Raw genomic sequence first — 26,676 nt, forward strand, 5'->3', positions numbered from 1 at the left:
CTCTGAAGTTTCATGTATTATAGCTATGTTATAGTTAAATAAATGAAAAGTCCCATGAGTTAAAAAGTTGGCCCAAATCACAATTGTGAACTGAAAATTTATCTTCATTAACATATCAATAAAGATTTGGGAGAGAGAGGCAAGGGAGAGAAATTCTTTCCATTCTTCCGAATTTTAAACCTCACCAAAATGTTAGCCATCCGTTGGAGGCTGCCATAGGCTCTCTATCTATCTAGTACCCCTCAAGAGAACTTGTAGTCAGGACCCTATTCTGATATATAATTCTCCTGCCTCTGATGTAGTGAATATCATTTATTTATTTATATAATGCATAACAACTGGATGCTATAATAGGTACCCCGTGGCTCCCAGGAGGAGATGTAAGATCTCCCAATAGTGAAAAACCCATATGCAAAGTTAGAACACAAATAAGAGTATGAGAGAAAATTTTTGTTATAGTTAAAACAGATGAGAAGATTATATCCATATGTATAAAATTGTTCATGTTGAGGGTATGTACCTAGTCTTTCCTAGAAATGGATAGTTCCCAACAGGACTTATTAGCCAAACTCTTTTTGACAAATAGGATAATGAATATAAAATGCTCATGAGCCAGGGTTCTGGCAGGGAGTAGGTATGCAAGGAATGTCGGCAAAAATGTCTGGCATGGCGGTGCACACCTGTAATCCCAGCAGCTCAGGAGGCTGAGGCAGGAGGATAGCAAGTTCAAAGCCAGCCTCAGCAACTTAGCAAGGCCCTAAGCAATTTAGACCCTGTCTCAAAATAAACATAAAAAAATAAAAAGGGCTGAGGATGTGGCTCAGTGTTAAGTGTCCCAGGTTCAAGCTGCAGTACTCTCCCCACCCCATTCCCCCCAAAAAATGTTGCTAATGTTGGCAATGATTCTAGGACTTTCACCTCCTTCCTCAATCAGGATGTCTAGAAGAGAAGGAGATTAAACATGCTCTTGGTAATTTTCCCTCCCAGATCCATCCCATTAAAAAAACCCAGCTCACATGACTCCCATTGCCTTTTCCTAAATCCACAGCTTGTACAAGCCACTGAAAGTAATAAGCATAATTTAAATGCTATGTCTTTCCTAATTAAAATTCACCCAGAAAGGCATGCCACGGTTATTTTAGTCCATGTGACAGAGGACATTCCATTATATAAATCCAGGCTTCTAAATGGAGTCCCAGGGAAGGTGTGTCGCTGCATACACGCGCGTGTGTTGCATGCACACATGCATGTCTGCAGCGTCCATCTGGGAGTGCTACAAGGATAGGCACAGTTGGCCCTGAACAGGATCTGAGTTTTCAAAGGGAGCTGCTGCTGGAGCCCCTGGGGATTGCTCCCTGATGCGCCTCTGGCTGGTGAAGCACCCTAGAGCTGGCCTTTGCCCTGTCTGGCACTTCTGAAGGAAAACACTAGAATGGCTTTTCCATGAGAGGACGTTGTCCCAGCTCTCTCCTCGGAGGCTCCACATGCTTGGCAGCTCTCCTTGGCAACACTGGTTGCCAGAGCAGCTGTGTCAGCCTGGCTTCCCCAGGAAAGATGGGAAGGCAAGCAGGGAGCCCTCTGCTCACCCAAGGGCTTCTGTCCAGGGACAACCCCCCAGAGCAAGGCACACAGAAAACCAGATCCAGAGAGAGGAGAGAGGACAGTGGGAAAATCAGGAGGAAAAGAAGGGAAGGGAGGGAAGCTAAGAAGGGCAAAGAAAGTTGAGGAGTCGAAGAGACAGACATTCTGAGAGTCGGTTTTGCTTTTCAAGGGGGGCAGGAGCTTATTTCTGTGTGGGTGGACAGTTGGTTGAAGTATGAAGACGATTTGAACAAGCTTTTCATTTTCAGAGGATTCTTTTTTCCCCATCACCTGGCCCTGAACCCTTGCTGTAACCCTGCTAATATTTTTGAAATATGTCTCAATGTCTTTTTCTCTTCCTGGTAAATCTGCTTCTTAGTGGCCCTTCTGCCATTTTGTCGCTAAAAAAGAAAAGTCCCATTGTGCAGGGTAGAAGGAAGATAGGATATGAAGGGAACTCCCCACTCCACAGAAAGGGAAGGAAAGGATTTTCAGATCTGAAGGGATGGAGGAAAGAGAGAAGACAGGGCAATAGGTACAGACAGGAGGTTTGTGGTCCCTCACTTGAGGTCAAACCTGGAGATGCTTCAGGTCGGAGGGGAAGAAAGTGCAGGAGGGCCATGCAGGTAAGGAAATAGGATCACTTGCCCTAGGATGTACAAATGGTTTAGAGACAGCCCATGGTCCACCCAGCACAGCACCAGGGCAGCAGGCTAAGGGCTGAGGAATGTGTCAGGGTGAATGAGTGGACCATCTTGCCAAGAGTTGCAGACTCCACTTTGCTTCAGGGAAATATCCGACGCGACGCCCCCAAGCAGATGCAGAAGCTGAAAGAAATGAAGGACCCGAACATCTGGACCATCCCTAAAGTGGCTGCCAGATGCAGGGATCTCACCTTGGAGCCAAGTTGGGAACCACATGCAAAGCTCCCAAGAAGTTTGGATTCTCTTCCCAGGCTGATAACCAGGAAGCAAACCAAAATGTTCCCAAGAGCTGCCCGTGGCCAGCACATGAAACTGAGACCCCTCCCCATCCTACCTGGGATTTATTTGCAATTTACACCTGTGTCCAGACACAACCTTGAGAAAGAGAAGGTGGGAAGATGCCATGAGAGGAGTGATCCTGGACATTTGTACTTTGAATTGATTGAATTTTTAACTCAAAAGAGATCACAATGGATGAAAGATTCTATTTTAAATCAGAAAATTACCAATTACCTTTAATTGGTCAATTAAATTTTGGTGGACTCAAAGACGAAACCAATTACAGATCATTTTGAGAGCTGAGTTTTTCCCACAATTGAGTGTCGTGTCAAATTTTTGACCTGTCTGTAATAATGACTTTTTACAACCGAACAACTCTTTTTCACATGTATTAACATTTTTGAGTTTCATATCAAATAAAAATAGTTGCTTTTTTTCTAACTTTAGATCCCCCCCAAAATAAAGGAGGCTCAATCCCCAAAATGGTAGGAACCTTGCCCAAGTTCAACAAAATTTATTAATTTTAATTTTGAAACTTCACATAAAGGAGCAGATTAACAAATACAGAGGATGGCCCCCTCCAGGATTGTTTTAACCACAAACTGCTGAAGCTCCGTGTAATAAAGACTCTACTGGGGTGATTTCTGGAGATGATGTTTGTTTTCACACTGGAGAGAGGAGAGTGCTACTGGTATTTAGTGGATAGAGGCCAGAGATGAAATTAAAGATCCAAAGCCTAGACAGCTCCCATCATAAAGGATTACCTATTCCAAAATGTCCATAGAATCAAGATGGAGAAACCCTCTAATCTAGGAGATTCCAAAGAGAAGAGCGTCCCTTTCCTTTCACACTTGTGAAAATGGACAAGGACCCTAAGTCAAAGTGATGCCATTTAATAAGGAAGGCCCAAGGGAACAAACTTATTTGCCAGAGGCTTAGCCTTCTTGGAGCTTCATTTGCAAGATGCTGTGGGGGATGGGCATGCCAGAGGTCTTACCTGAGGGTTGGGTGGGGAGGAGATGGTATTCCCCGTGGGCAGGGGAGTACACAGGACTGAACTGGAAGCAGAGAGCAGTTTTTACTCCTCTGTACCATGCAGTTATTTTTAGTAACAATCAAAAAATAAAATAAGTAATAATAATGTCCAGAAAACCATACTTTTTTTTTCTTTGATTGCCATATTTACCATCATAAAAATAAGTAGAGTATATTAGAAAAAGAAGAGAATCATGTTTTTAATTACATTCATGTGTTTTTAAAGGAAAAAACTCATAGGTGTATATATTGAGCTGTTGCATTCACGAGTAGTCATACTACAGATTTTTTTATGTCTTTAGTTGTTGATAGACCTTTATTTTATCCATTTATTTTTATGTGGTGCTGAGAATTGAACCCAGTGCCTCACACGTGCCAGGCAAGTGCTCTACCACTGAGCCACCACCCCATGGATTTTATGTTCGTGTCTTAACTTTCGTAACTTTGTGACTCCATGAAAATTGGCCTTCTTTGCATCTTCTTGTTCAGCAGACAGTGCAGCCAGATTTATCAAGTTCTTCTCACTCACAGTTTATTGGAAACCTTTTTATTAATTTTAATTCTGAAACTTCACATCAAGGAGCAGATTTACAAATGCAGATTTTAATGTTTATGAAAGGGGAGACAGGCATAAATTCATAAAAACCCCATTTCCCCATAAATTCCACAAATTGAAACACTGTTCATGTCTTTGTTCCTCTTTAGGATCTATTCTAGCAGTTTTCTAAAGTCTCCACAGTTTAAAATTTCCACTAAAATACCTTTATCAGAAATTTCATAATTTCTATTATATTTGGTGAAAAACTTGAAAAAAAAATTCTTCTACCACAAAAATAGAGAAGTACTTCCAACAATGAACCCCCATGTTATCTACATCCAGGGCTGACCACCCCACCATCTAGCCCTTAGTATACATCTTCTCGGGGGTGATTCCTAGAGGAGGTACATTTCCTTGTTTAGGTAATAAGGCAGGCTTCATTGAATTAATGTTCTAAGATTAGATTCTTTTCTAGGTTTATGATTTTTTAATTGCAAAAAGACTATGAAAACACATGAAAGAATAAAGATCATGCATTGAATTAGTTTAGTATTAGGTTTGATTGCAATCTATAACATCATCCAGTCTGTCCTTAAAGATGCTAACATCTTGTGAAAGGGGCTGCATTGTAGTTAAATGTACTTAACCACATTGTAGAAAGCCCTGAAAACAGAGGGTCAGAGGTAGAACTTAGGTGGGAAATGAGGTGAAGTTCAGAGGAGGGAGTCACCACTTCCAACAGAAAATCCAGAGATTTCATGGAAAAGTGACATTTAGATTCATCTTGAAGAGTGGGTAGGATTTGGATATTTAAAGGTTATGCTGAGTCCTAGAAGACAGTGGACAGAAGGAATGAAGGTCTTTGTGTCTCTATTTCTCCATCTGCCAAACAAGAATCAGGCCATCTTTGCCCTTTGGAGCCACCTCAGAAAATAACCAAAGAAGAGACGGGTTGTATTAAACAACACAGGCAGGAAAATAGGGAGTTGCCATAGTGTTATTGTGTGTCGGCTTGTAGAACATTCAGCAAGTCACATTCCTTGTTGTTTCAGTGAGCTTTTTTATTTCTGTGACCAAAAGACCTGACATAAACAATTAGAGGAGGGAAAATTTATTTTGGCTCAAGGGTTCAGAGGTCTCGGTCCATAAATGGCCAACTTGGTAACTGTAGGCCAGAGGGGAGGCAGAACATGCCGGGACCGTAGCAGAGGAAAGCAGCTCAAGACTTGGCACCAGGAAGCAGAGACAGAGAGAGCTCTGCTCACCAGGGACAAAATATGAACCCCCAAGGCACACCCCAGTGACCTACTTCTTCCAGCCACACTCTACCTGCCTACAGTTACCACCCACTTAATTCATTCAAGTAGACGAATGCACTGATTAGATTAAGGCTATCATCACCCCATCACTTCACCTCTAAACTTTCTTGCATTGTCTCACACATGAGCTTTTGGGGGCCACCTCATATCTAAACCACAATACTTCTCAAGACCACAAGGGTTCTGGAAAATGAAAGAATTTACAAGATGGAATACAGCAAATGCATCCTCTGACTCAAACACGATTTGGTGATCCTAAAAGTGCAGTGGGGGTCGGTCTCTGACAATGCAAAACGGGCTTCCTGCTGGCTGACTGGTAGGTGGGTCTCACCAATGTGATGAGATGTGTGGTCATCAACAGGAGGCCAGCGAGTCTAGGCACCTGCCTGGGCTTGGTTCCTATCTCCACCCACAACCTGGGGGACTTCAATCTCCATCCTCCCTTTTCTCTGTAGTCATTTCCACCTCTCAGCCACATCCGCCACTCCCATCCCCCTCCACAACCTCACAAAGTCAGAGAAGAGGGAAGAAATGGAGGGGGGCGGGGAGACAGGGAGGATGAGAGAGAAGGACCACCTCGGTACACAAATAGCTCAAATCCACGGTTCCCCGCTGCGAACTGTGAGACCAGGGGAAGGCTCATCTCCTTTTGGCTCACCCACCTCTGTCTCCTCTTTTAAATTAAATTCCTCTGTTTCTGAGATTCATCTTCATTCAAAAGAAAAGAAAGGACTTGGGTCTTTTAAGTGTTCTTTTTCATGAGGCTTTTCTGTACCTCCGCTTCCCTCTGTAGTCCTGGAGAGGCAGCAGGGGAGACCGGGGACGTGAAAGGAGGGTGAGGGCTGTCTGCAGGGCTGCCTGGTTAAGAAGTGGGCAGGCTGAAGACAGGGAGCGGGGAATGCCAGGCTGGCCCAGACGTCTTGTCAAAGAAAACCCATTTTCTGGTTGCAAAGCTAGGAACAGAAAAGTTAGGAAGAGGAGAAGCAGGTGACAGGTGAGGGAGATTCATTGGGGGGAAGACAGCCCTAGCTCAGATGGAGTCTCCACTGAACACTGGTTTTTCCCTTACAGATGGAAGCCTCCCTTCCCTCTCAGGTAGTGGGTGAAGAAGCATGTGGGGGCAGGCTGGGGAGTGAGCACACCATTGGAGACATTTCTAAACATTTTATTCAGAAGTCATTGGAATATGTTGGCAGTGGGTCGAGGGGGCACTGAGAACTCTTCAGCCCTCACAGAATTGAGCTGGGACCAGCAGGCACACCCTTAGCAATATAGGGATGTCAGAGCACACTGCCGCACAAGCCTCTCACTCTTCTCTGACCTTGGGCAAGGCTCACCATCACCAAATCTCTTTCTTTTGTTTATTCTACCCTCAAGCACTTCCCAAGGTTACTGAAAGGGCCAGAGGAAATACATAGGAGGGAATGTCCAGGTGTACCGTGGTGCTCAGCCACAGCAAGATCCTATCCCTGAGAGGTTGCCATCTTCCTGCCCTGAGGACATTTTCCTTATGGGAGAAGTTCATGAGGAGTCCTTCCCCTTACTTTCCCTTTTCTCACCCCCTTTCAAAGTTGGAGGATGTTGCCAAGAAAAGGAGAGGACTGATTATTGGGGGAACAAGCCTGGATTGTAGCTGAGCCTTGTGACTCATGATGGAAATCCATTGTATCTATTTCCAGGGGAAAAAAAAAATCACACAATTCCCAAACTGGCTGGGGATTGCAGGTTCAACGAAAGGGCACAGGCCTTTGATATCCCAGGACTCATTTTCAGTAGTGGCTTCAGAATTTCTACATAGAAGAGGCTTGGAGGCTGTGTTGTATTTGAATGGTGAGGGCACGCAGCTAGAAGAACTTGATGCCCTCTTAGCAAAGCCAGCACCCTGGTTCACTTGAGTATGTTAATCAGCTTTCTGCTGCTCTGATAAAATACCTGAGGGAAAAACGTGAAAAAAGGAAAGATTTGTTTTGGCTTACAGTTTCAGAGTTTTCAATCCTTGGGTGGCTGGCTCCATTGTCATGGGCCTGAAGTGGGGCAGAACAACATGGCCCCAAGAGCATGGTGGAGCCAAGCTACTCGCCTCATGGCTCCTAGGAAGCAGAGAGAGGGCCCAAGAATAAGCTAGATCTTTCCAGGGCACGCTGGCAGTGACCTACTTTCTTCAATTAGATTCTACCTCCTACATTTTCTACCATCTCCCGGTAATCCACTTAGCTATGAATCCCTCCATGGATTCATCCACTGATGAGGACAGAGCCCTCATGATTCCATCATTTTCCAAAAGCCACACCTCTGAACATTGCTGCATTTCAGCACATGAAACTTTAGGGGACATTCTAGAATCCAAACTGTAAGATTATGTTTATCAAAACTGGGGTGGAAATTAGTGGTGGTTATGGGGTACAAAAGTTAATGTTCTTTGCACTACCCTTGGGGGTGAAAGATAAAGATGTGGTGTTGATGTCAGGGGCACGATTGATGATCTGGCCTGAGACTGGGGGTTTGCCAACCTAGAGTGGAATCGAATCTCCACCAGCAAATATTTGATTTCTCTTCTTAAAATAGCTCTAGTAGATGCAAGATTCTCTAACATTCTTTCTTAATTTATTCCCTGTCTTCTAAATGTTAGGATAGAAACTTGCAAAAATCTCTCCTTTAGAAACAAAAGTGCTAAGTGATCTCAACATGTTTCCTCATGTCCCCTCATTTATTTGCTTTTCAAAGGCCAGAGAGAGGACACGGAACCTGGGCCACTTCCTTCTAGAGGCTTCTTCTCTACCTCTGGCAATGTGGCAGAAGGGGAGGAGGATTGGACAGTATAAGGGAGGTATTCATATTTGTTGATTATCTAATCCTCTAGTCTGGCGGGTGCTTTATATAGGTTATTTTGCATAATGCGAATAATATTAAGACAGCATTAAATGACTCTGATTCGGAAAGACTACACATAATGTTATCATATAAAGAAGATTTCTCTGACATGGATGCCCAATAATATGGTTATTAAATAATCAGATGTCACAAACAGGATTTAAAACCACAGTTTATACAATTCCAAAATGTGTGCTCCTTCTTTGTGTATTCTCAAACCCAACTTGGAGAAGGTAGTGACTGACCTCCTCCCAAATGTTGTATGTCTCTGGTAAGCAACGTATACATAAATATATTTATATATATTTGTCCAAAAATATATATAATGGAGAAACCCCTTTGAGACCATGCATCAAAATACCAGGGATGACTTAGTGTGTCCCCTCTGGTGGAGAAAGTAGTGTGCAAGGTATTTTGGTTGGTTGGAGTCAGTAGACATTTATAAGGCAAGTGTCTTGTGACACCCATACTTTTAAGAAATCAAAGCCCACTCAAGCTAGCTCCAAAGGTGGGGTGTGGGAGGGTAATTTTAATGGCAGATATTGTTTTTGAATCCAAGGGACACTGAACAATTAAAGCAAGAATCGGGGAAGTCTGAGGACTTGGAAGGATTGCAATGACCTTGTTGATTTGCCATTCACTCCTCTACTGACCATTCAGCCCCTCCCTATCATTTAGAGGAATAGTTTCCACATTGTAATGTGCTTAGGAATCACCCTGTGTTAAGCCAACATAATCATCAAATTGGAGGGGGGGGCGGGGGGGTGTATAGTCTAGTGGTTCACAAAGTATATCCAAGGAATATACTTGCACAGGCACATTTTGAGGTTCAAAAAGTACATCCAAAAAACATGCATAGGCACATTTTGAGAGTTTCATATATATATAATATATATTATATATGCCATATATATTATATATAATATACACACATATATAAAATTTCATATATATAATTTCATGTTTCTCATATATATGTTTCACATTTGTAAATACATACATATAATATATTTGTGTATGTGTATGTATATGAAATTGACCTGCCCAAGAAATTGCTTGTTGATGAAGCCTCATACTGGTCCTGTTCCTCTTCCTTTCTCTATTATGCTATTGCTGACATGTACTATATAGTTAGGTCTAGGATGGTTGTGTCTATACTGAACATATGCAGATTTTCTTCCTCGTCATTACTCCCTAAACAATGCAATTACTTACATAGAATTTACAGTATATTAAATATTATAAGTAACCTAGAATTGATTTATGGTATACAGGTGATGTGTTATGTACAATTACTGTGTCATTTTATTTAAGGAATTGAGCATGCATGGATTTTAGTATTCACAGGGGGCCTGGAACAAGTCCCCTCAGACACTAAGGAACAACTGTACTTAACCATACATGGGAGGTAGCTGGAAGCATTTAAACATTCAGAAGTTTGAGCCCCAGCCCAGATCTGTTTCAAGATTGCTAGATCTGTGCTCCTATAGTATGTCCCCAGGTGATTTTTATTTATCCAACAAGAACACAGTCTGTGGGCTGTCCTTTGGGAAGCACCCCTCTAAATGGTACCAATTCAATGAATCAGAATTTATCTGTCACCTTAGGTAATCTTAACTTGCCTAACCTCCTATTCTCCAATTTCTTCTTCTGTAAACAGGGGTAACAACTGTCCCTACCTCATAGAATTGACATGGGATTAAATAAAATATTTCATGTGTGTAGAACAGTGTCTGGCTCATAATTACCAAGTAAATGTTAATTTGTTACTAATTATATAGTATTATAATTTTATCATCTATGTAATTAGTCTCTGTAAATAGTCTCTTGGTTATGGAGGTCAAACAGAATCCAATTGCTGTGCCAACTGCTTAACAAAAATACATGAAAGAAAGGGAAAAAATTCAAAGTTTATTAAACATTAAGAATAACAGAAAGATTTGGACTTAACAGCATACATACCACCAATATCATGATGTACAGTTAAACTAACCTCATGTTAACTTGTACCTGTTTAACAGATTCGATCTTTGTGGTGTTGCCAAAAAGATAATGGGTTATTGTTGTTTGGTAAGGTGCTCAAAAAATGTAAGATTTTATGTCTTGACTTATTCATATACACATGCACATTCACACACTCCCCTGCATACTCTTGACTTCCTGCAAAATGCACTGAATTTGGTCACTAAATCCAATTCATCAGGACCTAAAATAAAGTTTTGCTCATTCTTAGAAACATTAATTTTAGGAACACCCCCAGGTGAACCTGGTCTTGCCCATGGGGAGTGCCAAGGAGCCCTCAGGAGGAAGTGGGTACATTGGGTGCAGAAGGTGTCTACCTTGTGAAGGGCATAACACATCTCAGGCACCTGTAGGGGACTGACCCCAGTATGCCAAGCAGGCTGCTGTGTTAGGATCTCACTAATTAACTGATAAAGTGTGATTTTTCCTAAAAGGAACATAAGGGGGAAATTTGATGAATTACTAGAAAATCCAAAGTCAACTTTGCATTTTACAGAACGTCTGTTGTTTCACTCCGAGGCAAAGCAGAGGGTACTGCTTAAAATTCTCCTTGATTCTTCTGACCCTAGACCTTTTGAATGTACAGTTAGAATTATGAGTTTCCAGACAAAATCAAGAGGGTTAGAAGGAACCTCTGGGTTAGATTATACAGCTTCTCACCAACTCAGTGCCAGAATCACATCCATACTCTCCTTCTCTTCAAACAAAAGGTTCTGGTTTGAGGGCTGACTCCATGGAGACCTGTGGTATTCAAAGACCAAGGCCTAGCACAATCTTACCTCATGTGATTTCTGAATGGTCCAAAGTGGCCACATTCTCAAGGTAGCAAGCAGCAGAGATAGGCTGATCATTTCTTTGCCTTTTTTTTTTTTTTTTGAAAATCTAATCAAAAGAAACAGTGAGGTGACCTTATCAGGAAGTTCTATGCCACTCATCCCATATTGCATCTAAATAATGTTGGTATGATGTGACTTGTATTCATTTTTTAATGGCCAAATCATTAATCTCTGAAAGATGCTTAGGATGAAATGGTGAAAAATGACAACAAGACTCTCATAATAGCTGCAGTCTGCAAGTACTCACTTGACCCTGGATCCAAGTCACTCCTAGTCAGACCGTGGCTTCCCACTCTACTTAGCAAAAATTAGCTTATTTATTACTTAATTCCCCTGGACAGTCAGGCAGCCAGTCCATGAGTGTGTGTGTGTGTGTGTGTGTGTGTGTGTGTGTGTGTGTGTATGTGTGACAATGACCTGCATATAAGGCACCTGTACAGACTCCAAAGTGTTCAATTTTTTAAGACAAGGTAGGTTTCTGAAACCTCTCCTGGCACAAAAAAAGAATACATTTTGTTATGATTATTTTATTCATTCTGCAGAAAACATCTATGATGCTCATTTGATACAGTGTAATTCCAAGAAAGACCAGTGCTCAAATATGGTTTGTTTGTTTGTTTGTTTGTTTGTTTTCAGTTACCATGTGACACTTCCAAAATTGGGATGGTCCATAGCAAGGCCCTTCAACTTCTGCACTTAAAGGTGTCATTTGTCCTTCTTTGCTTTAATGACGACTATCATTTAAGGATTCTGCAGTTAGCCTCTTCGTCTGTAAAAAGGCCAACTCTATGTCCACTTGGGGCCCTTACTGAATTTCATATTCAGTAATTCTTAAGATTGCCAAAGGTTTTGTTGATTTTTATTCGTTATTTACCTAAATAGTGTATATTATTAGTTCCAATACTCCCCCATCCCCTGACATTCTCAGTGGCTTGGAACAAAACGGGTACTAGTAGAAATAGCCTACTGGCCACATTTCCAAAGTCCATGACACTAGAGAGGAGCAGTATGATGCATAGACAGGGGACCCGGCAGATCATTAAAGAATGAAGATGCTGTGGAGGCAGGAAAATAGAAAACTCCCGTGGATGAAAGGGGATTTTAATCTAGCACAAAATGTTTCTTTGCAGTAACAGCAGAATCTCTTGACAATTATACAACTTAGTGAAACAGAAGAACAATCATCTTTAAAGTCAAAACATCTATCAGAGCATAAGCCATACACATAGCACCGATGTCAACCTTACACGGCGTGAGATGCACAGGCCGGAAGAGGAGAAAACAAAATCATTTGGGGCACTGGCAGCAATGCTCCGTTCCAGGAACTCAGAATTTTGAAGTGAACATTTTTGTGGCAGATGCTTTTCCTAAAAAACACTGTATCATCCAATAAATATTTGACTAAAATCCATTTTGTGCTTTTGGGTGATGTTAACTGACTTCTTTCTGAGACCTAATAAGAAACAAGAAAGCATCGGAGCAGGATTTGTCACGGCGAGCCTCGATTCTGTCATAAAATTTTAATTGAAAGCAGAAAACATGCTGATGTGTCAATAATAGGCTTAAAATATTAAAGACTTCAAAAACCCCAAAGCGCTTCTTCTCTATACAGCATCGGTGAATATATATCTTTGCTATATAATTTTAAAACAAGGAATACTTTTCTCTTTTCTATATATAATATATGTCTTCCAAAATACATTGTCAGTATTTATATCTGAAAAATACTGTACAAAAAAAGAACTTCCTATAATTACTCTGTATAAACATTAAACAATTTAATAGTCTCTCCTTTTGGTCTGCAGTAAACATTTAAATCGATTGGATGAACCACAGTTTGCAACACCATCCCCTTCTGAGATACGCCAGTGTCTTTTACATTCATTTTTCAGAAGTCCACTTTATAAGAGCACATCCGTTCAAAAGCAAACAGAGAATAAGAAACGAAAGCTCCAGAATCCTTAACTGATGAGGCATTCAGAAATGATACCACGAGGATAGAGGGTCTTACAAAACATCAACTTATTAACTGAATCAACTGATTTTTAAAAACAGCAAAATAGAATTCACAAAAATATATATATATATATTACCAAAAAAAAATGGAAAAACTGAATCTTAAGTAATTGTTTTTGACTATCGAGAGGGATATGGAAAAAGTTAACTAGAAAAGTGAGAGTGGGGTGAGCGCGGGGGAAGGGAGACAATGAAACCAAGGTCAATGCCACAGGCTAGTCCAAGAAGCATTTTTGGCTCATGTACTGATCCATCTAACCCCTCATTCATAGACCTCCCGTTACCCTCTGCTTCCCTGTCCTGGGGATGTTCTGGTCATGCTCAAATGCATTGTTTTAATTTTTGTTTTTTTTTTTTAAAAGACAGTGAAAAAATCTTAGGTAGGGAACATATCCTACGTCCACTAGTAATACTCAGGCAGCATGCTCTAGCGTACAATAGGATTATTGCTTTAGGTACAGACAGTGCAAAAACACACTCTGTGTTCTATAATAGTACTCTTACTTATCTGGGGGCCGGTAGAATGAAAAGGAAACTTAGTAAATAGCAATAAGTAAATATGGGATCTAACAAATCTAAACAGCACTTTAAATTTGAAGATGATTATCACCAAAACTGGGGGTGGGGTGGGATGGGGCGGGAAATGAAAGCAACCTATAAAGGAACAGAGCTGCGTGTGTAGTGCTAAGTTACTGTGTGCACCGTTATCAGCATGGCGACTTACGGATTCAACAAAAACAAGAGTTTGTACTCTTGAGAACTGAGACCCACTGTTTTACCAGGGCTCTTCTTAAGTGAATCCAAGTGGAGTCCTGGAAGAGTAGGTAAGCCGGAAATGTGAAGCCACAAGGATAGGGCAGAAGTGGAAAAGGGAGTGGGGAGGGAAACCCACAAGAGGTCTCCAGAGTCTAGTCAAAACATGGCACCTTTCTTTGTTCAAACTAAAAGACGATGAGAGGGCCATCTTCAAATGGCAAGTGCAAAGGAACACACACACACACACACACACACACACACACACACACACGGTGGACCACACTCATGAGCACAAGCACATGGGCACGCCTATGCCCACGTGCACACACACACACACACACACTCACACACGTATGCACACCAAAATGTGAGTCAGTTGTGTTTATGCCTCTGGTAAAGTGCTGATGTCAGAAAGGTTGGTTTGGGTGTGGTGCTATCAGACAGGAAACAAGCTGTCCATCTAGTCAAAAGCCAGCCCGCAAAAATGCCATGCTACAGGGGCCCGTGCCTGGCCTCGTACTTGGCAAGTATGTTCTTGCATTTGCCCAGCTCCTTCCTCAAGTCAGCCACCTCCTGGCGGAGGGCCGAGTTCTCCTTCTCCAGGAACGAAGCCCGGATGGCAATCTGGTTCTCCTTCAGCCGCCGGGCGTCGCGGGAGCGCTTGGCAGCCATGTTGTTCTTTCTGCGCCTTGCCCAGTACTTGTCATCCTGCTCATTAGTGACAGAAGGAAAAAGAAACAAGATATTAGATTTCAGCAATGCAGCGCCTCGGCCAGGGGGCTGGCAGCCTCTAGGGTTGTGCGGAGACACCAGCCCAGGTGCTTAACTTGGGCCTCCTTCTTTGGCACTTTCTGCACATGGGAGAGAGCGGCCCACGGGCCATGGCTTCCTTCCTGGAGCAGGGACCAACTTGTCACAACAGGCTCCGATGCTCTTTGCCCAACAGAGCATGTGCTCAGTGAGGGAGACATCAGAGCTGGAATGAAAGCAAGTGACTTGCCTCTCACCCTGAACGACATTCCAATCTTCTTGCCTCTCTTGGCTGAAATTTTTAAGAACTTTTTTTTCCCCCTTCCATGTGTACTCCTATGCTTATTTATTTATTTATTGCAGTAAATTCATATAATATTTTTTGGAAGGCAATTTAGCAACATGTCTCAACCATTTCGTGCATTTACTATCCATCTAGCAATTCTGCTTCTAGGATTCCATTCTGCTGCAATGACCATGCTTGTGCACAGAGACACAGGCCCAGAATTGTTATTGTAGCATTGTCTGTAAAGGAAAAAAATGGGGGAAAAATAATTATCTGTAGGAGATTTACTACATTAGGATAGTCACGGCGACACTCTATAGCTGTTAAAAAATAATAATCCACTGAACCCAAAAGATGTTCATGATATACTACAGTGTGGGTGGAACCAAGGACAACCTGCTGATAAATATGTGTGACTTCATTTTGGTTTGATTAAAAAAGTGTAACATAATATATTCGTAGAAAGAGGCTTAGAAGGATTTATACCAAGCTACAAAAGTGGTACCTCTAAAAAGTGACTGTAGAGAGAGACAAAGGAGACAAGTGGGGTCTTTAACCTTTTATGTCTTTCTGAACTAAAAGAATATTATATAATGGGCATGTACACTCTGGTGGTTGAAAATGGAAATTTTTTTTTTAAAGTGCTTTGTCCTGCCACTAACCAATGTACTCACATCAGTGGCTAACATTTAAATAACTTACTCTAGTTTTCTATTTAGCTGTTCACCAGGCCCCAGCCAGCCTGGGGAGAATTCAGTTGGTCAGTGTGAAAGCAGACCCTCCTTTTCCCCTTAACAAAAGAAAGGCAAAGCGTCTTAGGGAGACTAAGAACTGTGAGTCTTCTTTTAGACCTTCCCAGTTCGTTGATAGTGCCACCTGTCAATTTTGCAAGTGTCTTTGCCTAACAACTGGCAATAGCAAAACCCCTCCGTCTTACCTGTGCATGCCACCCAGAATATGTCGGTGAGGCCAGTCCTTACCCTCCCCCTGGATTCCAAGGGACAGCTGGCATTGGAAGAGGTCATTGGGATTGGGGAAAGGCTGCCAGGAAAGTCCAAGATCATGGTCTTTCCCCAGACCTACCTGTCACCCTTAGCACACATTCACACTACGCAGAGTAGGTGAGGTGGAAAGTGTGTCCTGTCTGCTGGTCACTGTCATCTTACTTATAAAGCACCCCCAGCTTTCCATACATTTTATAATAATGTATAATAGAGTGAAAAAAAATCTTTATGATAGGTGGTACCAGAATTCTTCAGAGGGAGGAGGCTGCCCACTGAAGAATACCTGATAAGTAAGCTTGGACGAGTGTGCTAGGGTTGTTGGTAGAACCTCTCATTTGTGCTTCTGAAAGGGAGTTGGAGGAGCTGGAAGAAAGGGAGAGAGACTGGGAGGAACTAGGAGAGCCAATGACATCAGGGGGGTGGAGGGTGCCCAAAGCATATTCACAACAGTGGGCTTCCAGTTCTGCTGGAGGATGTGTGTGTCACTTGGATGCAGGACCCCATTCCACCCCCTTTGTAGGTAAATCTACCACACTGGTCAGTGTGTCTGGGAGTGCAGCTTCCAAGGGCATTCCAAAGAGGAGCTGACTCAGGACAGATCAGAACCTACACACCAGGGAAGAGGAGCCCAGGAGGTGAGCGAGGACAGAACAAGCCCCCGGGAAATCATAGACAAGAGAGGGCTGGGGGGAGGTATTGCCATAGGCCATGGACTTGCTGGTCTGTGACAATCCTATCAGGTCTTAAGGACCAGGGAGTCAGTTGCTGAGCTCAGGGTAACAACCAGCCTCTCTGTCTCTACTTGGAGCTCGTCTGAAGTGCTTTCATTTCTAGCCTCACCAGTCCACACATGCAGATGAGCTGGCAAAGATGCAGAATGAAACATAAATGTCTCTGGGAGGGAAGTGAGGAATAGGGGATGGAACAATGGATGCAGCAGGCAGAATGAAGAAGACCAAGCGTCCTGGCCTGGAAAAACCAGCTCGCCTCCCTTTATCGTCACAGGATAGTTGTGGGGAGGGGAAAGCAGGGTCTTGCTTAGGCCTGATATATCACCTGGCATGACATCCCCTGTGCCCTTCTCCCAACCTCCTAGATGCTGATGCCATCTAGATACTCAGTCATTTGCACCAGCAAAGACCCGCACAGCCATGATCCTTCTCATAGGTTAGCATTTTTTTTTTCTTGTTTTTTGTTTTTACCAGACTAGAAATTTCATGAGGCCAGGAACAGTATCAGTACTGGCTGACATTGTTATCCTTGGTATCCCCGGCCCAAGACAGGGCTTGGCACACACTAGCATTTGAAAAATATTTGTCAAGTAAGTGAATGGACTGTTAAAATATTAAGAAATCAAGATGAATAGGCTGATGTTTCGGTTAGAAATCCCAGTAGGCCATTCCTTAATTCTCCCAGGGGGAGCGTGCTCAATTCTGGCAGTGAGGAGTGGGAAAGACCAGTTTGGGGTGGGCATCGGTTCACCACTCATCATCCCATGCTGGGGCTACGAACACCTCCCCCACCCACCCCAGCTCAGTCCTCTCTGCTGAAAGGAGAACATGTCACAATTCTTCCTGCTTCACGCCAGCACATGGTCTGTGGCTTCAGGCTTTATACACAATTGGAAAAAAAAAAAAAGAAAAGAAAAACCCAAGGGTACATGGCAAGAGCATGTTTCTGCCCATGAACAGGTCATGAAAAGGTCAGGCCTGGCTATGACAGTCGTCCCATGTATAATTCCAGTACAGTTTCACCTGGCCTCTTTGTTGCTAAGGTTAGCTGGATTATTAAGCAATCTTGCTCTTTGCTTTGAGGGTGTAAATTTGGAGACTCTATGAAAGTCTGGCTGAAAGTTCTATCTAGTATTCAGCGGCATCCTTTCAAACTACCTCCCAAAGGAGAGGAAATCCATATAGAACGGGCTCCCTGATTTAGGATACGGTATGAGGCTCTGAAACACACCTAGAATTGGATCACTAAGAACACAAGACCGTACCAGACATCCAACTTGTCCTGGATCTAATCCCACCACACCCTGGTCTCATCCCATCCAGCCTGACTAGTTTAGATTTTCTGACTTTTTAGCACACACTTTCCTTTTTTAGATTCTCAGGGTAAGGGCCCTTGCTGTATCCCTTGTCAGGATAACATGCTGCAGTGACCTTTCTGGAAATGAGACAACCTGGGAGCTGGCCTTACTCTAAAAGTAGAGTTAACCTCAGTTCCCCTTTCTGCTTCTCCATTTCCTCAACTGCAAAGTGATAACTCTGGACTAATGGATCTCTAAGGTCCCTTTCAGCCCTGACATTTTCCCATTCTGCAGCAGTTAAGGTAATCTCAGATATGTGGGTGACAACAGTGAGTTGGATCTGCTGGGTACTTCTTCTTACTGTGTTCATCCTAGATTGAAAAAAGCAGCAGGAACTGGACTAAGTCAGTTCAGACAATGTCCCAAACTCCCCCTTTCCTGGCCCAGGAAAGTCGACACATGAGCATACTTAGATTTGAGAAACGGGAGTCAGATGTTAGAAAAGAGCTAATTAAATATAGTTTCAGTGCCTTGAATATGTACCATCATATCTACATTCGTCCTCCTGACTGGAAAGAAGAATATATTCAAAACAGTTCTATGAAATGGCCAATTAAAAAATGGTTCCATGCCGGGCACAGTGGCGCACACCTATAATTCCAGCAACTCAGGAGGCTGAGACAGGAAGATTGTGAGTTCAAAGCCAGTCTCAGCAAAAGCAAGGCGCTAAGGGACTCAGTGAACCCCTGTCTCTAAATAAAATTTGAAATAGAGCTGGGATGTGGTTCAGTGGTTGAATGCCCCTGAATTCCATACCAGATACAAAAAAAAAAAAGTTATTCCATGTTGGTATTAGTAGACATGGCATGATTTTGGAAAGAATTCTCATCCTAAATTATGACTAAATATGTCAGATTGATTTTGTCTTACGTTGTATTCAATTTCCTAAGGTAAATCTATTTCCCCTTATAAATAATGTATACCATTGAAGATATCAGGGAAACCCAATCTAGAATTAGCCTTTTGTTGGGATGCTCAAGTGATCACCACTTGCAACTCAAAGTGAAGGTAACCTATAAACAGTATCAAGGAGTCTGCCAGCTTCATTCACATTATCACACCCTGGTCACCCCAGGTTGGCAACGTGAAGGGAAGTTCTATCTCTGGCTGTTCATTTGTGAGGCCTTCTGGGAAATGGTAATGGTTATCCACAAATTTGCAAACGGCAGATAACAGTTGGAGGACTCTGAGGTCCTGATATCCTTCCCAAGGTATTTTCTTTCTCTTTCCAACCTTGAAAGATTGGGGTTTTAAATATGGGATATTTCATGGCTTTTCTTTGCAGAAGGCAGCAGGTGTCTTTCCTTCCTAGACTTGACATCAATCTAACATCTTACTATTTCTCCTTATTTCTATTCAGTGTCAAGACATGAAATCATCTTTCAGAAGACACCCAGAGAGGAAGCCGTAGACCAAGAAGCTACAAGCCACCAAACAAGATCAGCAACCCCGTGCCCTTCATTCATTGGCTTATGTGAGCTTCTTGGAGTCACCCCTTGCATTTGCCTCTCAATTCCACTCTCCATTTTCCCAAAGCCTGATTACCAGTTCCAATTTACCTTCAGATCATCAGGGATGAAGACTTTGCGGGCTTTCTTAATCATGGGCTGTGGCTTCAGTTCTTCCTCAGAGAACTTGCGTTTTCGAGGGTCAAACATTTCCTGGCCAGGGATGCTGGAGAGGGCAAGATCTGCTGGATCTGGCTCATAACCCACCGGGACCTGGATGGTGTCAGGATCAATGGGACTTGGTGTATTGCGGTTTGCTGGCAACAGCTGACCTGGAACAACACAGGAGTTTAAAATTCATGAACACTGCAGGGAGACCCAGCAGACCGCTACTTAATGATACACCAAGGTGAGTGGCAAGAGTCTCCAACCTATATGTGACTCTGGTGTCATTTGTCTTATTCATCTTCACCATGTTTCTGAGAACCCAGCAGGATTAATGCAGACTTCACTCATGTCACATCAGGCAACACGAAGACACACAAACACGTGTTCACATACTGGGCAGGGCAGGGAGAAACTCAGTTTAAAAAACACACATTCTTTCTTTCCTATTGCACATTCACATAGCTATGTGTTAAATGGACTGCTGGCTGCGGTGGACAGAATAGCATGGTGTTTATCTTCAAGGTATCTTCCAGGTAGTCCTGGGGAAAGACCAGTAATTAGCCAGTTAAGCTAGAGTGTAGGTGCTGGGATGGAAGTAAGTCTCCTGTGGTTCCAGAGTGTGGGAAATGGTAACATGACACCATAAGGGTTGGGGAGCTCACCATGGAAAGGATATTTGCCATAGCTGCATCTTGAGAGAGTGATTTGCAAAAAAAAAAAAAAAAAAAAATTATTTTTCAGGAAAAACTGATAAGGCAGGGGTTTGCATTTTTGAGGAACCACAGATGACCTCCAGGGGCTGGAAGGCTGAATTCAAAGAAGAAATGGAGTTGGGAAAGCACACATGCAAGAGATGTGGCCACTAGCAAGGATGTTTTAAAAGGGTCTGAATGTCACTGAAGAAGTCTGGGATTGGTGAACAGACTCAAAGAGTGTCATGAAGGAATTGAAGGGGGCACCCCTGGAGACAGATCAGATACAAGTTCACTGCAATAAACCATGCACCCATGGCAGTGGAGACAGCGAGAAGGGGGCAAGTTCAAACATACTTAACAACTTAGAGAGGACGCAATGGAGACAATCTACCCTCCACTTGACGGTTGTACAGGCTAAACCACCGAAATGCACAAGCATCCATAGAACAATGGGTTTATTGTGTTCCTGAATATGTCTTACTGGTGAAAGTGAACTTAATAACAGACCAACATGTTTATGCTGGGAGCTCTGAATCTTAACTTCTAATTTCACCTGAATTTTACAATTGCTTCTTTCACACCCAGAAAATAAATGAGAGGACCCAGCATGGCTATTTGGCTCATCTCCTCTTCATCCTCACTGCCAATGGTAGGTCACTATGTGAAGTACCCTTTAGGTTTCATTAAAAGCTACCCCAGGTTGGAGCAGAAGCCATTGGCTTGCATTCTAGCAAAACCGTGAAACCATGCTTGTCTGTTTTTTTGGAAGGGCCTGGTAGGGAGCTTGCAAAATGAGTGCTCTGGGTGACCTTTCAGGTCCCCACTCTGCTTTGAGCTATTTGCAGCCTGCCTGCCAAAGAGGAAGAGATGGGCCCCGAGGCACTGGCAGGGGATGGGCATTTCTCATTAGCCAAGCTGCAGCTTAGCTCCAGCTTCTGGAGACTGCTGGGATCTGTGCTGGATGGTGTCAAGCTGGATTTGCTCTTGTGCTGCTTGACATTGCCTCAGAAAATGAACCAAACGGGGGTTTTATTTTCCTTAAAAAATTCTCTTTGAGCTTAACAACAGAACAACCTAACGCTCCCTCACTATGACCCTTACTACCACCCCACAGGCCAGCGCCTATCTAGGCCCTTCCCCTATCTTCTCAAGCATCTGTTAATACTTCCCAAATGCAACTGCTCCAAGTTACAACAAGAGCCTCCTTTATACTTCAGTATCGTACTTTTATGCTATATTAAATATTCTTAAGCTACACACACACACACACACACACACACACACACACACACCCATCCCACATGGTCTTTCATTTCATCTCCACCCAACTCCTTGCCATGACACCAATTCAATGTTCAGCTTCTACAAAGAGCATTCCTGGGTTTTTGGTGCTCTTCTGAGATGCTGAGCTATGGCAGTCATTGGTGGTCATTCTAACAGGGACTTTCCCATTTAGGTAGTTCCTTCTCAGTGTTCTTTCTTTTTCGAGCCCTTTCCTCCAGGGGAAGCAGGTCCTCCCTACCTGCAGAATGGAGAAAACCTGACTGGACCATAGCCCAAGTAAAAATGGCTTCCCCAGTGGCAAATAGCAGATGGCAAAGGACCATGAAACAAAGCCAAGGCCTTTCTCTCCCCCAGAGACTCTCCTGCCGTCTTATTTATCCATATTTTCCGTTGAATGACTTCTGCTGGACTCATTCCCCCCCTTTATTCCAAAATGTCAATAGTGTCATTGGGATGCAGGCAGAGGAGCTTTTGTTATTTTTTTCCCTACCTTTTGTGGATTTAAAGCATCCTCCTGTAAAAATTGTAGGTTTAAGAATGTATCAGTACATTAACTTTTTACACCGCCAAAAATATCTCCTGCAAAATTCCAAGTGCAGAAATGTATCCAGAGAGCTAAAGTCCTAGGTCTTACTATGCTCCTCTCTCCCAATCCCTCTCACATCACTTCTCAGAGATGACCACCCTCAACCACTTGGTTGTGAACCTCTCATGCCTTGGTTTCTTACACATAAGTGATTTAAGCCAAGTGGGATTATACGATCCACCTATCTTAAATTACTTTTTCAATATACCAACATACCACTTGCAAGTTCCCACATCAGTACAAATAAACTACCTTGTTCTTTTTAAAGGCTGAACAAAATTAATATAGTTTGGGCATAAGAAATTACCTAAGCATTCCCCAACTGATAGATTTTTTTTTTAAGAGAGAGAGAGAGAGACAGTGAGAGAGAGAGAGAGAGAGAATTTTTAAAAATATTTATTTTTCAGTTTTTCGGCGGACACAACATCTTTGTTGGTATGTGGTGCTGAGGATTGAACCCGGGCCGCACGCATGCCAGACGAGCGCACTACCGCTTGAGCCACATCCCCAGCCCCTAGATTTTTAAATTATATATTTAACTGATATAATAGTATATATATTATATATATATATATATATATATAAAATATATAATAGACCTAATAGTTCCAACAGTTCTAGCTTCTCTTAGTTTTTTTTGGTGCATCATCAACTCTCCCTCTAAGAACAGTCGTGGCTTCTTCATGTTTGTAATTCCTACATTCCTTTATAAAATTTTCAATCTCACTGCATGAACGAGGCTCTGCAGGATCTGAGGAGTAAGAGGCCATGAGACCAGTGACCCCTGCCTGTCCCACACTCCAGTGGAAAATGCTTTAATGCTTCACACCCTGAAGTAGGAAGCTTTATTCTAGAATCCTAGTAGATACGGTTGGACAAGTTAAGGCATTCCACCCCTCCAGCCCTACTGTATTGGAATGATGTATTAAGTTTTCTCCAATGCTTTCTTAGCATCCGTTAAGATAACCACGTGGCTTTTCTCCTGTTTGGGTGAAGTGTGAGCTTGGTGTTTTCCAGGGCTGTGTTGGAAAGATCCCCAGTGATACCCACAAGATCAACCCGGTTACACAGACTCTGCAGTTTATGGGACATTGTTTCCTTCTTCTAAAAGCATCTTGATGAAAGTCACTTCCAGAAGGACCAAGGAAGATTTCTGGAGGAAAGGGTGGAACAAAGAGCTTAAAGAAATCTGGACAGAGATTAGAACGCACCTTCAAACCCGGGGTTGGTCTCCACTTTTGTCACCAATGAGGTGTGACTAAAACCTCCAAAGAGTACAATGTGAAATAGGATGTTCCTCTTGCTTTCCTACATTAACAGGAACTTAGCAGCTCATGTTCAATTAGCTGATGAGGTAACAGTCATCAGTGAATGGGGACAGCAGGTTCTCAATGTTTTTTTGTTTGTTTGTTTGTTTAATTTATGACTGCATCAAAGTAATAAATTACAGTTGTATTCATTACTCAATCCTCAAGGCTAATTGCAACCCTTCTGATGTGCTCCTTATTCAGGCAGTTAAATAAACAAAGCATTAAATTTGCAGCAGTCACTTCAAAACACATACCATAGTCCAGGGTTTATCACTGATTAGCATTAATAGGCGGAACATGATCCTATCACAAAAGGCTGAGAGAAGAGAAAATTTTTTTGTTGTTTTTTTTTTGGGGGGGGCAGAGGTTTCCCTTTAGAATTGATGGGTGAAATTCCTGTGATTTAAAATTTGCTGCCAGATCATTCTCTCCTGCCCATCTCTCCCCTCCTCCCCACAATCAGTTTGGTTGGTGGCTTGTCATGATCTCCCAGACCACAGAAAATCATAAGGTGGGTTTGAAATAGCTTCTTTTACCCTCTCGGCATCCCCAGCTTTCAAAAGAAAACCACCATCAGGGCTCCTTGTCTGCTTCAGTATAAAATGTCCCTACCTCTGAAAACATCTTCAACAGACTAGGAACCGACAGGCACAGAGGTACACACCCGTAATCCCAGCAGCTTGGGAGGCTGAGGCAGGAGGATTACAAGTTCAAAGTAATCTTAGCAACTTAGCAAGACCCTGTCTTGAAATAAAAAATAACAAGGGTTGGTGATGTGGTTCAGTGGTTAAGCACCCCTGGGTCGAATCCCTGGTATCAAAAAAAAAAAAAAAAAAAAAAAGACAAGAAGCTAATTAGCCTAGGAGACTAGGACTTAACAGAATCAATAAAGAATGCTCACATGTATACAGAGATTAATAAAATCTCATAAGAACATCCTAAGGAGGTTGGCTTTCTGGACTATGAGGGCAGATTCAGTGGTGTCTATTCCAATGGCGAGACCTGTTTGTAATCTCATACAACAAGCACTTTGCAAAGGTAGCTGTGTCCTTACGGCCAAAGGTCTCATCCACGTCCTATCCCCTGTGACCTTGCAATCTCAGGAAGAGCCTATCTCCCCATCCCTTGTATCTGGGCTGGCCAACAGAATGTAGCAGAAGTGACAGAAAGTCAGTCCCAAGGCTGGAACTAAAGAGCCTTCACACATTTCTGCCGATTCTCTGAAGTGTGTCTGTCACCACCATAAACCTGCCCCATCTCGCCTGCTGGAGGAGGTAGATGATGTGGAGTGAGCCAATCTAGGTCAGCTAAATCACCTTCTCCCTGGATGTGTGAGTCCAGCCAAGGTCAGAGGCACCTGACACACAGTTATTACAGATGAGAGAACAACAAACGCTATTTGTGTGTGCTCCTGAGTTTGTGTAATTGTTAAACATTCTCTTGGCAATGGATGACTAACCTGTGAGCTGAGCTACAGTGTATGGGGTGATGTTTACAATCACATTTACATTAGAGCAGAATTGAAATGTGTACAGTTAAGCTGCAAAGTGAGTCATACTTGGGTTTGAATTCTGATTCTGCCACCTGTACATTATACCCTTGAACATCTGGGAATAAAAGAATCATAAAGAAGTGCCCCCTCTAAATTCTAACAAAGTCCGTTTGGGAGAAAGAAGTGATTGGTGATCCCCCTCCCCATTTTCCCCTTGTATCTCTGCATTCCAGTTTCCTCACATGCAAAAGAAGATTCGCATGCCTGCATCACTGTGTTGTGTGGGAGATGTATGTAGAGAGGTTGAAGTGCTTAGCGCCATGCCTAGGACGTGATGGCGCTCAATGCATGATCTGTACATCAACACATGCAAAATACGAATACAATGATCAGAAAGACTTTGAAATAAATCATATACACTACCTCCCTTGTTTAAGCCAGCACCTCCCTCCCCTGACTGCATCAAAGTAATAAATTACAGTTGTATTACAGTTGACTACTGTATGTCCTCCTTCCTTCCATGCACATCCCTATGGTGCTATGCAGCTACCAGAAGATATTCTACAAATGCAGACGCATGCAGGCCGGCTTCCCATAACGAGCCTTCAAAGATATTCCTTTGGCACACGTGATAACATTCCAGGTTCCCTCGGTGGCCTTCCTTCTGCTCCTCACACACCCCAAGTGTGATCATCCAGGCTTTAATACTTAGTATTCCCTGGACCTACAACATTCTTCCACCTGTCCTCTGCCCGCGTGGTCCTTTTGATCATTTGGATGCCAACTTCAATGCCATCTCCTCCAATCCTCTGATGTCCTTCTACCCCCCACTCACCGCCAATCTAACACGTTTTATTTCCCTTACAGTATTTATCTCCATCCACAATGATTTTTTTGTGTGTGACCTTCCTGACAAGCTCCCTCCACAGGCGTGGAAACTCCAGGGGACGGGGACTTTGTCTTATTTACTGCTGCAACCCCAGCGTCTGGATGGAGCTTACATGAGGGGGACAGTACCAGCTACTGAGTAGCCGAACACAAAGACCCCCACAAGCTAACAAGGACTGTGTGGGGACTGCCTATTCTTCCTATTTTATGTATTTTTCCAATAAACAGTAATGAGCATTTCAAAATCAGAAAATGAAGACGTTGTTCGTAAATCCTGGACCTGGCTTGACTTTGCACACGTCCCTTCCCGCAGACGGTGCTTGCTAAACACTGCTGAGAGAAGACCACTCAAGCTGCTGGAAGAAGAGAAGGAGGGGGCACCAAAGAGATGGAGGGAAGTGGGGTGGAGGAAGAAAAGAAGAAAGCATCCAAGGGCACTGCTCTGCTGCAGGCCAACTGCTTGACCCACCCGGGAATACAGCTGATGGACCAGGCCGGCCTTGGCCTAGAGGCTCCACCTCCAAGGGGCCACAGCAGCCATTGTCCCCTGATGTGTCAATGCCAGGTGGCAGGGAGTGAGAGGGAGGAAGGAACCGAGGAACCAAAGAAGGACTGCAAGAATGAGGGAAAGAAGGAATAAGCGGAGGGAATTCAGAAGGAAAGAAAGGCTTGAAGCGGGGAAGGGAGGGGGGAGGAAAGATGTGGGCAAAGGTTAAATC

The 26,676-nt window shown here is 43.0% G+C and overlaps 1 protein-coding gene across 3 annotated transcripts in view; it reads right to left on the reverse strand.

The window, feature by feature from the left end:
• Positions 1-10,266: 10,266 nt before the first annotated feature.
• Positions 10,267-26,676, reverse strand: part of Hlf (HLF transcription factor, PAR bZIP family member) — a 51,881-nt gene continuing 35,471 nt past the window's right edge. For 2 of the 3 annotated variants that reach the window (XM_026407801.2, XM_077800726.1), the window contains exons 3-4: positions 19,646-19,866; positions 10,267-14,668 (exon numbers count right to left, since the gene is read on the reverse strand). In XM_026407801.2, the coding sequence (XP_026263586.2) occupies positions 14,450-14,668; positions 19,646-19,866 (440 nt within the window). In that variant the 3' untranslated portion in view covers positions 10,267-14,449. The remainder of the gene's footprint in view (positions 14,669-19,645; positions 19,867-26,676) is intronic. The other variant, XM_026407802.2, reaches the window with a different exon arrangement.

Source organism: Urocitellus parryii, chromosome 7, assembly GCF_045843805.1.
Source record: "Urocitellus parryii isolate mUroPar1 chromosome 7, mUroPar1.hap1, whole genome shotgun sequence".
NCBI classification, from domain to species: domain Eukaryota; kingdom Metazoa; phylum Chordata; class Mammalia; order Rodentia; family Sciuridae; genus Urocitellus; species Urocitellus parryii.